At 30.7% G+C, this 14,489-nt stretch overlaps 2 protein-coding genes across 5 annotated transcripts in view; one reads left to right on the forward strand and one right to left on the reverse strand.

The window, feature by feature from the left end:
- Positions 1-8,013, reverse strand: part of LOC106465984 (histone RNA hairpin-binding protein-like) — a 20,603-nt gene extending 12,590 nt beyond the window's left edge. For 2 of the 3 annotated variants that reach the window (XM_022393955.1, XM_022393954.1), the window contains exons 1-4: positions 7,919-8,013; positions 7,428-7,562; positions 4,886-4,972; positions 2,788-2,862 (exon numbers count right to left, since the gene is read on the reverse strand). The gene's annotated coding sequence lies outside the window, so the exon portion shown is untranslated. The remainder of the gene's footprint in view (positions 1-2,787; positions 2,863-4,885; positions 4,973-7,427; positions 7,563-7,918) is intronic. The other variant, XM_022393953.1, reaches the window with a different exon arrangement.
- A 221-nt stretch (positions 8,014-8,234) lies between these two features.
- LOC106465985 (M-phase inducer phosphatase 1-B-like) overlaps positions 8,235-14,489 on the forward strand; it is a 28,350-nt gene continuing 22,095 nt past the window's right edge. Inside the window, exons 1-3 of one of the 2 annotated variants that reach the window (XM_013926235.2) lie at positions 8,235-8,499; positions 9,953-10,242; positions 12,067-12,161. In XM_013926235.2, the coding sequence (XP_013781689.1) occupies positions 10,112-10,242; positions 12,067-12,161 (226 nt within the window). In that variant the 5' untranslated portion in view covers positions 8,235-8,499; positions 9,953-10,111. Of the gene's footprint in view, positions 8,500-9,590; positions 9,668-9,952; positions 10,243-12,066; positions 12,162-14,489 lie in introns of those variants that run through there. The other variant, XM_022393956.1, reaches the window with a different exon arrangement.

Below are 14,489 nucleotides of genomic sequence, written 5' to 3' on the forward strand. Positions count from 1 at the left end.
CCTTTACTGTATTTAATTCACTTTGAAATTTACTAATGTTTTCCATTTGTACTTCTCGCCACCGTTGTTGACTTTCTTGTAGTTGCTGCTCACTTTCCCGCGACTGTTGGAGACTTTCTTCCTGTTTCCTTTCTTGTTCCAGGTGCCACTGCTGTAGTATCTCTTCTTGTTTATTTTCTTTCTCCTCCAACCACTGCTGTTGTCTCTTTTCTTGTTTCTTTTCTTTTTCCTCCAACAACTGCTTTAATCTCTCTTGTTTATTCTGCTGTTCGAGCTGCCACTGTTGCAATCTCTCTTCTTGTTTCTTTTCTTTTTCCTCCAACAACTGCTGTAATCTCTCTTCTTGTTTCTTTTCTTTCTCCTCCAACCACTGCTGTAATAAATCTTCTTGTTTCTTTTGCTGTTCTTGTATTGCTGCCATCAAATCTGCTAAGCTGTAGTTTGATTTGCCACTTCTTGTTTCCATTTTTTTTCTTTTCTGTCTCACTTTCTGACACCAATTTGTTACATCTCTGGTCGTTTATTAATTTCTGGTATAAATTCTTCCCGAGGAACTTCAGCGATACAAGTCCTTTCTTAACTAAAACTAGTTTATTCTTTCTCGATACAACTTTGCAATACACAGAATTTCCACAGTCACTTTAACTGAAACACACGCTATAATTCACAACGATTCATGCACTTTTCTTACGGTCGCTACCACTCGTTTGACTCAATTATCTGTCTCTATATTGCTCTCTTCAATCTGCTATTATTCATGCCGTCAATCCTCCTCTCCACTTTATTTGCCAGGCTAAAATACAAAAATAGAGGGCATATGGCAAACACCAGAGTTGCCAGGAACAGTCATGATCCTTCTAGAAACTCATGACGTGTTACCAGCGTCACGTGACTTCCGCTGTCGTAACAAAATATATGTTATTGTCCGATGGGTAAATTGGGATTTTTGTCGGGATGCTTGTAGTGTCCACTCAGGTTTAAGGAGTTGAGCATGTTTTAGACAATGTTGGAGGCTTAAGTGTTGTAACTATAACTATGCAGTTACAAGCGTTTTTTTAAACAAACAAGGAAGACGAAGTAAAAACCTAATATTCTGAACATTTTTCAAGAAGCCTAAATTTAAAGTCAAAATAAGTTATAATAATGTAAATCAATTTTGTAAAAATAAAACTTTAAATAACTACAAATTTATCTCACAAAGTTTGAAAACCATTAGTGAAAGAATAAGAATAAAACTAGAAAGTCTATTCAGATAAAGTATTATTGTTTTAATAACTGTTTGACTACTCCTTGCTAGCTGTTGTAATGTTTTGCTTTTTACAATAATGGTATGACACAAGTTGACTTTGTAAAAGTTAGCTGTGTAACACTGCAACCAAATTTTTACTATTTTTTTACAGGAAAAAAAAAAAGACTTCTTTTAAAATGATATAGTATTTTGGATTAATCAGTGTCAATGATATGGTCCTAAAGTAACCTAAATATGTTAAATAAAGTTGAAATAACATTAATATATTCTGTGATACAAAAGATTCAAGAATTATAGCTTTACCTCATAAAGTTTAAAACTCAATAGGGAATATGTCATAAGAAACCTCAAGAGTCTAATCAAATAACATTAGTTCTATTGTGAAGGTAACACCAGTTAAACTCAACTTATATTGAAGTTACAAGGTTCAAATTGATAATATTATTCAAACCATTTTGACTTTCCTCTTAGGGTGCCTATGAGTACCATATTATGATCACAAAAATCCACAAACATTAATGTTTCATTCTGAGTGCACCAAAATCAACCCAGGATCAAAATATGCAATTTAAATTTTTCTATGTACACAATATTTTTATAACTGAAATATTAAACTAAAATAAAAACAAAATAAGAAGAAGAATGATTAAAAGTTTACAATTTTGCTATCAGGTACACTCAGACAGGTGCCAAAAGGTTAGTAAATTATATGAAAATAAAAATATGTGTATAAAGATTAGTTACATTCACATTGTCTTTAAACTTGATATGATTCATGTGGAATGATTTAAGTTATAGCATTTTTTGTAAAACAAAATCAAGTTTGTTTATTAATTACCATTTTGCAATAAATGAAAAACTAATTAAATAAACAAAAAGTGTTTTTACGCTGCATATGATTCTAATGCATTCAGTGATGCCTAACTTATTATTTCTCTTTTCTTTTTATGTTATTGCTATAAAAGGTACATATAATGCGCAAATAGAGGCTTAAATAACAAAAAATACTGAAATATTCTTTAAATTAGGGATTATATTAATCAATAAAAAACACCGCTTATAACTCAGATCAGTCAGTTTGCTTCAGAATTTTGCACAGGGTTACACAAAAACAATATGCACATAACCATTCCTAATTCCTTATAACTCAGATCAGTCAGTTTGCTTCAGAATTTTGCACAGGGTTACACAAAAACAATATGCACATAACCATTCCTAATTTTGAGCTGATAGATAAAAGGGAAGGAAGCTAGTTAACAACACCCAGAACAAACCCTTAGGCTATTATTATCTGATTGAATAAAGGTAAAACAATTGTATATATAACTAATATATACTGTTTTGATATATGGATAAAATAAAAAAAATTTAGTTATGATTAGGTGTTGTTGAGTGGAGTGTAACAGTAAAATTTGTAACAAATGCACAATTCTGGTCTGTTCAATACAAATATATCTATTTCTTATTGTTGGAGCACATTAAAAAGCAATTACATTTACTTCATTCAAATGTAATAGCATGACTGACAAGTGACTTACCTTAATTTCTCAAGTGGAGGAAAATCTTCTGAACATACCATTTCATGAGATGGTTTCTTCCAGGAATTTTTTCTTCTTGACGTAAGGTAAGATGAAGAATCAAATTACTAATACTTTATATATATATATATATGTTAGTACAAACCATTTAATTTTTTTATGAAGATGCTTATGTAAAACTAAATCTGGTGTAAAATATGCAAGTTACCTGACACTGTCAGATCATCTTTAGGGTCAGGGCAAGTAAGACCTGGAGTGGTAAATACATATAAAGATAGTACATCCTTTTTGAAATATGCACTACTGATACACATGACAAGGAGAAGACACACAAGAAACTACTTCAAGCTTGACAGAGTCAAGTACATACAAATCCCTTTAAGAAGAGTGGCTAATTATAAAATCTCCCCAAAGTTCTAGATAAGCATCATGAAAAGCTGAAAAAACTTTTCAATACTGAATACTTTCTTGAACAAAGCAAGTAATCATTTGGGAATAGACCATATCTTGATACTTCCTATCACAACAATTGCATAAACCCTATGAGCACGACTCAGCTCTTCTACATGTCAAAACCTTTTACGGTTTGGTTTCAAAATTTAATTAAATAACTATTATTAAATATTCAATAAAATTAACATCAAAATGTAGTTTATAATTTAAATTTTTATAATATCTAAGTTTTAAAAGAAAATATTTTAAAAATTCTCAATCTTAACAGTCACATCCAACCACTCTGAATTTTCTCCTTTTATTAGTGTAACTACAATAGCCAAACATGTACACTTTCTATGTTATGTAGATGTAATCTATAAACAATTCCACAGTTTAATGTACAGTTTCAACATCCTAACTTTTCCTTTTTGTGAGATATCAATAAATTTTCCCACTCAACAATACAACCCCCGACTATCAATTTTGAAAAATACCTTGTAAGTGAAAAACAGATGGACAGGGATTCTTAGTATAAAAATCACTTTCCACTCAGATTAGCCAAAGACAGACCAACTCATTACATTCATAGATAAAGTTTTAGTAAAAATACTGTATAAAAAATCTCATTTTGTTTGCACAATGGATTTGCAGTGTTCACAAAAAGCTCACCAAATTCTGTGAAGGTACACTTAATAAATTTGCAAATATAGTAAATATTGCTATATACAGCTTCACAGAAATGGGTTGTCAGAAAACACCAGCACTGTCTTGATAGTGTTAATGCTACCCACTGCCACTTCCCATGTTTAGATGTTTTCATAAAGAAATGTATTATGTGAGACAGACATTGCTTTCTGAAGGAAACAGCTATGAATGATCTGATCTGTATTTCTGATCCCTTATTGTATGATTCTAAAAAAGCTATTAAACTATAGATCAGACAGCCAGTCTTGTTACACAGGAAGATAGTCTTCAAACAGTTTATGAGTGACTTTCCCACAATCCCATATGAAATTGACCTAATACATACACGAGGTTCTATATATTTCAGCAGGTTGTTACAATTTCTCATCCAATAGAACGTTATAATTTTATATAAAAGTTTATAAGTCAAGCAAGGTAGAATAACGGAATCATAAGTTAGTCAAATTACTACAAATGTTCTAATAAACTTTGCTTTTCTCATTACATATAGTTTTGTACTGTTTATAAATAATCATTACATTCATTTATGTCTGAAGGACAAGATTTGGTTTGAATTACATGCAAAGGTACACAAGGGCTATCTGAACTAGCTGTTCCTAACTTAGCAGTAATAGACTAGAGGAAAAGCAGCTAGTCATCGCAACCCACTGCCAACTCTTTTACCAACGAATATAGGGACTAAGCATTAAATTATAATGTCTGCACAGCTGAATGGGTAAGCAAGTGTGGTAACAGGGATTCAAACCCACAACCCTCAGATTGTGAGTTGAGTGTCCTAACCACCAGGCCCTTTCTCTGCCACTGACGATACTGGAAAATAATTCACTTAGAGTACATACTTGTCTCTCATAAATAAGTGTATGATTATAGAAACACCATAATATTTTATTAAATATGTGTGTGTTTGTGTGCATGCTCTTGTGCATATACGAATATAACTGAAAAAAGAGTTTATTACCTATCATGTTGATAATCTGTCTTTGATTCCCTTTCTCTTTCATCACTGGAAAAGAGGCTTTTGGGTTGGTATCTTGAAATTTCTTTTCTGGATAGAAAAGTTATATTTTGGATAAAATATAACACATGTAAAACATCTTTTCAAGAACATAGGTATTAATAGCATTGAAAGTTTTTATGTAAAAGTAAATAATGCACTCAACAAAACACAGCTTTTTAATAAAAAATAAAAATTTCTAAATCTAAACTGTTTCTTCAATAAGGATTGAAAAAATACTGTGTAATGGTGGGTTCAAAACTTTCTGCTTTTAGAAAATAAAATCCCTCTTAACTGTACAACATTCATAACAACGTTATACACTTAGTATTAATGTAGTGCAATACCATAATTCTACATAAATTTTGAAAGTTTTTGATCTACATATAATGTCAAGTTAATTTCCCAAGACGTGCATTTGTATTTTACTTAATCATATGTAATTAATAAATTTTTTCTTTGGTTTATATGATGCATGTATGTATGTATCTATATTTGTTTGTTTGTGTGTGTATATATATATATATATTTTTTTTGTTTACAGTTTTACTTCCCATGCAATGTGGTTCTTTATGGGCACGTACTTTTTCATATATATTAACCAATCACTAAAACAGTCATTTAATTTCATTACTGTCATCATATTTTCAGGTAAACTAATTTCCAAAATTAGGTTGGTCCCCTACAAAAAGGGAGGTTCAGCAGGATAAATTATAAAGCAATACTGAGTTCCACTAAAATTTCCTATTAACTGAGTCTGTGCTGAGAAATAAACATACAGAAAAAAAGTGTAAATACACAATGAAAAATGACTTTCATTTAACACAGTACAAATCAACACCGTATGTACTTTATTTTTTGAGAAACAGACTCCTATACTGGAGCTGTGAATCAATCTCACTCAAGATGATGTTCCAGACAGACTCAGGGTACATCTTGTACCAGACTGGCTAAATTTCATGTTATTTAATTTAAAAGGTAATGTCAAACTATCCAAAGAGACTAGTGTTAGCCACAAAGCTGGTTATTCCCATTCAGACATAAGAGTGGTTTTAACCTTGAGATATCACCCAATCTACCATACATACCAAAATACTGAATACAAATAAATATTAAGTGAACAAGTCCAACTTTGTTTCACACCAAAATAATTTTAGTGCCATCTATTTGACTTTCTACATTTCCTTATTTCTTTCAACCACAATTTAAGAGATTATTTGTTCACATTTGTCCATTTATATTTCAAAATGGAAATTTACCACATATATTCCAAAATTATAGTGTTTATACATCAAATTACTAATAGTGAGTACTATTCTTACTCACCATAGCCAAGAATTTTAAGCTGCATCATTTTATTATTATTATTAAATCAAAGTATTCACTAGTTTATTTTATTAAACACTAAACATATTTTATGAGATTGTTATTTGTTCTAGTTAATGCAGAAAACAAAAGTAAATGGCAAATAAAGAATTTATGAAATTAATCTGTGAAATATTCTTTGTCCGCAGACAAAACGAGAAGTGGAAAATTTTATATTAAAATAGTTAAAGTCTTAATGTTCAGAAAAACTAACCAGTATTACAAACTCACCTACTTCTGGTACTTGAAATTTCAACAATGTTTTGTATATTACTTTTGTATGATGTAAATTATGAAATGAACTTGCAGCCTGCACACACACACACACACACACACACACATATACGTATATAGAGAGAGACTGCATAAAAATTAACATTAAACATAACTTAAAAATGATGTGCTTAAAAGAAGAACTACACAAAAATATGACTAAAGCTAAAAAGTTAAATACCATGCATGCTTTTTAAACTTACACAAGTTATGAAGAACCTTTCATTCTATTCATATGTTCTTAAAATAAAATATGAACCCATATTTTAATATTTTTAACAGCTAGTTTCAGTATGTAGCTGTCAGAGCTATATAAGAAGTTATAGAGGGATGAGAAGTAACAAGGCAAGAATAATATAAATACATGATTATTTTTGAATATTAATGAACAAAAAGAAATTTCTAAAGTAGAATTGTCCTTTTTAATATCTGGAACATGCTGAACCACATTTTCCTAGTCCAAATTTAAATTTTTAGATGCAAAACTGTGATCAAAGTTAACATATCTGTACTCATTTGGACTTGTTAAATTACAAAAAAATTATATTTTCAAAATATTATTATGCACTTTTTGTAGGGTAGCTTGGTACATTTTTGTAACACCAGTAAAGTACTTTTGTGCAAATATAATTATTCTATTGTGTAGTGACAGTTTATGTAGTACAGGGAAGCAATATATTTTTCCATCTCTTTAATATATATATTTATCAAAACATATTCCTAATTAAAATACTGAATACAAAATAAATATTAAAACCATGTGCTAGCCTTGAGTAATGATTATAGTTTTACTAAAATTAGCTTAGTATTGTATTATTGATAATAATATATGTATTAAGACTTATTTTAATGTTAAAACTTAATTCACCTTTTGTTTGCTGATCTATCATTTCTCTCTCTTAAAATAGTTGTGGACATCCTCACTTTGTTGAACTTTGAAGTTTTGATATTTTTACTTGTACTACAAGTTGTAGCTACTCCTCTGTCTCTCTCAATTTGTTGCCTGAAAGTTAGTTAGAAGTTAAAAATCTAATTAATAAACCTTTATCAAGTTTAACTAAGTTATGCTTATAGTCTACCACGAAATACTACTTTAAACTTAGTTTTAATAATTAATGCCACTCTTCCCTCCGTTACAGCGTTAACCTTTTACTGTTTTACTTTAACTGGTACTAGTAGTACCTTAGAAATAGAAGTTAGAGTTTGACTTTGAGTGTTTCACTTGCTTAAGTTTCTACGTCGAACATAGTTATAAACTTATCTTCTACTAAGTTATAGTATAAAAACAGTATTAGTAGCTAGATTTTGATATCAAATCACAGAACACTTCATCAGACAAAATAAATCAAAATGATTTACCAATCTTTTTTTAAGTGTATTATACGATCAATACATTGTCCAAAACATGCAAAAGTTTCCACGTAGCTTTCATTAGATTCAACCAATCTATTCACACTATTTCACAAGTGAATAAGTCCAACTTTGTTTCGCGCCAAAATAATTTTAGCGCCATCTATTTGACTTTCTACATTCCTTATTTAATTCGACCACAATTTAAGAGATTATTTTTCCACATTTGTCCATTTATATTTCAAAATTGAAATTTACTGCATATATTCCAAAATTATAGATGCAATGTTATATTAGCTATTTGTGACGTCATTGAACAGGCGGGCGGTTTCGAATCATTGACTCGATTTCTGTGCAACGCCGGATAATATATTTTGTCTCTGTTAACGGACCGTATGGACAGAAGCCCGACATCAAATTACTATTTGCACTGAAATTTTAACTTATACATTTGCAACGGAGAGTCTGTCTTGATAAAGTTATTATTAGGTCAACACTTCGCTTAGTAAATTTAGGTTTGGCTTCAAAATTTCAACTTTTTATGTTGTTTATTTAACCCTGTGACATCGATGTTGAGTGACGTAGGAAAAGTAAGTTTTAAATTTTATCATTTTATTCTAGACTTCATTAATTTTAACTGTGAATTCTGTAATTTATATATTTTTTCAATTGAATCATATTAATATTATGACTTGATTCATTAATTTTAACTGTGAATTCTGTAATTTATATTTGTTCAATTTATTCATATTAATATTATTACTTGATTCATATTAATTGTTATTTGAATAGCTTCAAATGCATGTCAATTTGATTTTCCATTTCCAGTTTTTATATTTTGGTTAATTACTGGTACTAACTACTATTAGTATTACTAGTACTAATAATAAAGTACTATGTAAGTTTGTATTAGATATCCAGTTATATTTATATCGTAACTTTAGAGTACTACTAAGAGTAAATACTAATTAAGGAGAAAAAAATTAACGTTATAAAATCAAGTTTATTGCTAGGCCAATTACTGTTATATAGATTAGTTAATTATAATATTAAAATTTAACTTGTACTTAGCGTTGCCTTATTGGTTATTGCAACTGTAAATTGGAAATTAGTTTAAATTTACTTATGAAAGAAAGTAAAATTAGTTCAAATTTATTAAAATATTTCATTAAAATAGAAATGCATGGTTATTTAGTGTTGAATTATTGTTAAAGAAATGTTTCTTTAGTACCACGTGAGAAAAGCCATATTGTTTACATGTCTTGACCAACTTTTGATTTGATTGATTGCACTATTTGAGTATATCTTGAGTCATTGGATTTCATATTGATGGAGATTGGTATATGATATGAAGAACTGTATTAAGCTAAGCTAACTTATGGTCATGGAGATATCATTCTCCAAAAATATGACCCCTGCCAAAGTTGTCATTACTCCTTCAGAGTAAATGCCAAAAGAAAGCAGCTGTATACTCTGAATACAGCTCAACATTTTGACAAATGTCTGTTCTTTACTAACACATTTTTATGACAGTATAGTGCTATCAATGCAAACTTCCTTTCTTGTTTTATTAGTATTACTGAGTAGATAGCCTTTAATTGCATGAACTGAGCCTTAAAATGTGTGGGACTTATCAGTTATGACATGAAGTTATATCGTTAACACTGCAGAAGTAAGACTAACAGGCTAATAATTTCCAGGTCAACTGATATAATCTCTTTTAAGAATTGGTGTAACATAACAAATTCTAATCCTAAGGTACCTGCACACTGTTTATCTTGTCAAAGTAAGAGAGAAAGATAAACAAATTTTTAAAGTGTTTTGGTTTGTGCTGTTTGTATAAGTTTATAAAGATGTTTATTAATTATGTATAGCATTTCATCTTTTGAAATACTTAACTTAGTGCTGTATTCAAAATATGTTTTGTTGATTAATATTTACTATCTCTGAAATAAAGGTAATCACTTGTCTGATTTGTTCAAAGTGTATTTATGATAATATTCTATAATACGATGTAAGTAATACAAATTTATATTTCTGTAGGTATTCTGTGGACTCAATTAAAAAGACAAAAAATTGCTTTTAAAGAACAGGAAACTTGCAGAAGAACAGAAAAATTAAGTATATATGTATTTGAAAAACAAAACATTATAATTGTACCCTTTTCATTTCTTTGTAAGTCCTATTACAAAGTGAAAAAAGATGCTTTCAAAAAAGAAAAAAATCTTTGATCTGGAGCTTCAAACCTCTCATTCTCCAGAGATTAAGAAGACCAGTGTTACATCTCCAGTGACAGATTTGACCTTGAACTTAAGTGAATTAACCACAGAAAGGTAACAGATTATTTTTGTTATTAAACCAGCCTTCATTTCTTGCATATATATGAACTTGCATAGTGTGAAGTAACTTAAAGCTAGTCTTAATAAATATTAGCTGTTTTTACTTTTAAGTGATTGTACTTGAAATTATGTGGTCATTGTAAGTAAGAAAAACAAATTTTGTGTATGATGGACATTTATCAGTTTTTACCAGGCCTACAGTACCTAAATATATTGGTAATATCCAGTTTAATATTACATTTTTTATAACTTATGAATTAGTATATTCTAGAAAACTGTTGTAATTTGTTGCTTAATAATTGTAGTTCTGCTGATTACCATATTTGAAGCCATTGTAGCTTGTAGTGCATAGCAGCTTTGACATTTACTCACACAATGAAGTAATAATTTCTCACTTCCTTATGTTTTAGTGACATTTTTTTATTATTACTTTTATGTTTTGTGAAGTGGATTGTGCCATATAAATTATTATTCTGGAAAATATTTTTAGTAGTGGTTTTAAATTATTTTTGTTCTTTGGAGTGAATATTAGTAGGTTATTGTAATTATGTTAAGTATTTAGCTGTAGTCATAGTCAGTTATTTGTGATGATTATGTAGTTTTTGAGTGGTGTGAGTAGAATCTTTGAAACTGTTTCAGTCAAAAAAAAAATTTAGTGGCAGGTGCTATCAGCCAGTTGCTTTCCCTCAAGTTAGCAGTTCAAAATTAGTGATAGTAGTAGATAGCCTTAGTAGTTTTATCAAAGACATGATAAACAAGTTTGGCAGTAATAATTTCTTGGATAGTCAGAATAATCAAAAACCCTTCTTTTAATTATTTTTGTGACAACTGACATAAATCAAAAAAGCTATTAAATTGCTTAGATTTAGGTTCTTGTAATATTATTTATTTTTTGTTCTATATATCTGCAGTTTTCAATAACACATAGTTGAGAAGGCTGTCAAGTTAATTTTGATCTAGCTGCCTTTGTTCTCATGTGGATAATACCTGTTCTGCCTAGGGTTGGGCATGTTGCTGTAATACTGCACACTGTGCAAAGTTGTCAACAGCAATGTCATTCAATGGCTATATTAATTGTGTCTAAAGGTTATGACCTCACCTATGTTTTAATGAGAATGACCAGTCACATGGGTAGCCCTGGTAGCTATGGGTAAATGCAGTGTTTCTTGCAAACTAAAGAATATTGAATTTAAAACTTCTAGAACAGGACCTTGAAGGAGGAGCAGGTAAGAGAATCCAGTAAAAGTGACAGTTCCATGTATGTAAAAGTAAGTGCATGCACTGTGTTTGTGTTAGAGTTCTAATAAAGATTGCTCATTTTGCATTCAGTGTCATTATTCCATTTAGCATCATGACTCAGTAAGAGATTTAGCTGCATTTAAGTGAGATATGTTTTTATATTTTGGACAAAACAGTTACTTAGTGCAAACTCACAAGTTGTTATGAGTTATTTCTCACATGTGTTATTGGTGATGTAATTCATTTTATAAAATATAAAGTTCTTACTACAAAATCTTGGAATTCAACATAGCATGTAAAGCAGGAAGTGTGACATTACCATTGGTCTGGTCTCAACATGTGTAGTTTATATACTGTTGAGGTGGATAGTTTTGATAAACCTGATAAAGTTCTGGTTAATGTTTTTTTTTCACTCCTGTTGCCATATGTTACTGGGTAATTATTAATATGTGCATTATCTTTTATAATCACCAAATAACTCTTCTGCTATTGTTTTGTATGTAGTGGTTCTTTTATGGTTTTAAAAAAAGTGTTCAGTTATTTCGGATTCATGTAAACACATGCATTTAATATTTTCAGTATTTTTAGCACACCACGTAAACAATGTAATGACACAGATGATATGCCATTCCTTTCAAGAAGATCTATTCTGGGCTCACTCCAGCTTTCCACAGGTAAAGTATAAAAAATGTAATCACTTTCTTGAGGAAAGAAATAACTGTACATTGTTCAAAATTGTTGACATTTATAAAGATAAGTAATAGGTGTATTTAGATATAAGTAAAGCAGTGAGAAGCTAATGAATTTGATTGTATGATAATAATGTTCATGTCCTGTGCTTCTCTTGGAACTATTTCTTTTGTTATTGATTTACCAATTCTGATAGTTATGATTACACACTTTCATCTGTCAAAATGATTTATGTTGTGAGAAGCAACTGTGAAAGATGGTAAAGTCAATTTTAAAACAATTTTTAATGAAGTTTCCATGGGCCCTCCACTGTGCCTGGATGTTAGCAGCGAAGGTCATCTTTCGCATAAGAACAGAGGTTGATTTCAAGATATAGCTGAAAATTTGTGATTCTTTGTCAACTTCACAAATCCATGGTCGTTATATTATTAATGTTATCAGGAGATATGTCCAACTTCACTCTAATGAAAGTTGTGGTTGGAGGGCTCCCTTTTGTAATCTCTTTCACTTTGCAGATTAGAACATTGTTTTGGATTGGCTTGGATTGTAGTTTCAGAATCTCCTGCTGTTTAAAATGCTATGCTATACAAGTTTTGAGACTTGTACTTGCTTACCCCCTTTCTATTTCTGTGCCATGCCCTTCTAGAGTATCCCAAGGGGTGGTATAGAGACTTGTACAAGTTAGTATAAGTTTGAGTTTTATCTCCTTCGAATATGTGTAATGGGAACAACCACTGACTCAGTTAATTTAATGATTGTAAGATACCTTGCTTGATACAACATTGTGATATTTCGTTATTCTTGGTCTCGTGTTCTTGTTCTGTGTGACCATGAATCATTTTTTATGCTTATTTTTTCTTTATCACACTTGTCATTTGAAATTTTTACAGTATTTCAATAGAATCCAACAGTATGTTATTACTTATTTTGTATGTTTAAAGAATTGTTCTGTTTATACATTGGTTTCTGCTACATTTCCTGTTCAAAATTATTTTCTGCATAAGATTTCTGGAACCTGCATTTTGTGATACTTGATATCTTTCTGCCAATTATTATTTTACTTAAATATGCACATAGAGATTTAGAACATTTTAGAAATATAAAATTATTGATTAAAGAAATTTAAAAGTTTTTAATTAAGGAAGAGCGAAAATTGGAGATGTAAGTAATATGAACAAAAATATAAAGGGGTTAGTAACAGCATAATGGCAAGATGAAAAATCCTGACTGACAACCTAAGTAATAATAATTCATATTATAAAGATATTATCCATGAAAATGTATAGAATATCTCCTGTCACTTTGACCAGTTGGTTTCATCAATTGGTTCAGATAGCTTACTCTGGTCTTTCATTGGAGGAGCAAAGACTTCTTAGGGTGTCCTCATAAAGTTTGACCTATATCGATGTCCCTGGCAGCTTGGTTGTGTCACTCGTGGGAGAGAATTGTACAGGCTGGCATGTGGATCACATCTAACACTTTTATATCACACTATTTACAGGATTTAGTAGTTTTCTCTTCAGATGGGTTTTGGCTACCCTCTGTGGCTATTTTAAAAGTTCCGGCTCGATTGTAAAGAGATGAGTAGCTTCATTCCTTCTCAGGGATCTTCTCATCATACTCAGTTGGATCCCACTCAGTGGTAAGCATTGTCTGGACAGGTATGCATTTACAAATATGCATGAACTACCAGTAGCCTTATAACTAAATTCCTGGTAGCAACGAGCTCTATTGAGATGGGATGTTCCATTAGACTGCTTTGGCACTTTCCAGGTAGTAAACAATTGTTCTATATCAAATATAATATACAATATTGGGCCACCATTCATGGACTATCATGAATAAAGTATAAAGGGACTTTGCCAATCCCTGAATTGAACAATTCGATGTTAGTTTGCACTGTCTCTGGAGCATCATTCCTCAGGACTCTCCAATGAGAGTCAACTCTCCCTCTTCTCTCAGAGATGACACTTCACTATCCGGTTGTGTGAGCATGGCCCTTCTTTTTGGTCATTCTATTACTTTCCGTGATCATGGAGGAGGGTCCTCGGCTCCTCATAATTCTGCACACAGAGTGTCATGTCCATGAGTCATTGGTTGAACTTTGTTTGTTCCACATCTTCTTTATAATTTTGGGGCAGAAGGTGTTGGCCTTGTCTACCAGGTTGAGGAGTTAGGATTTTGGTTTGTAATCCCAGGCCAGATGATTTCTGTTTTTTCAGGTTGGGTAAGGTGTGAATTGGCTCCATAATTCCAAGTTCAGTTTGTTGCATTTTGTGCTTCTTCAAGTTGGAGTGAGGGTTTGTCCATTT

Source organism: Limulus polyphemus, unplaced genomic scaffold (assembly GCF_000517525.1).
Source record: "Limulus polyphemus unplaced genomic scaffold, Limulus_polyphemus-2.1.2 Scaffold2114, whole genome shotgun sequence".
Lineage (NCBI taxonomy): Eukaryota > Metazoa > Arthropoda > Merostomata > Xiphosura > Limulidae > Limulus > Limulus polyphemus.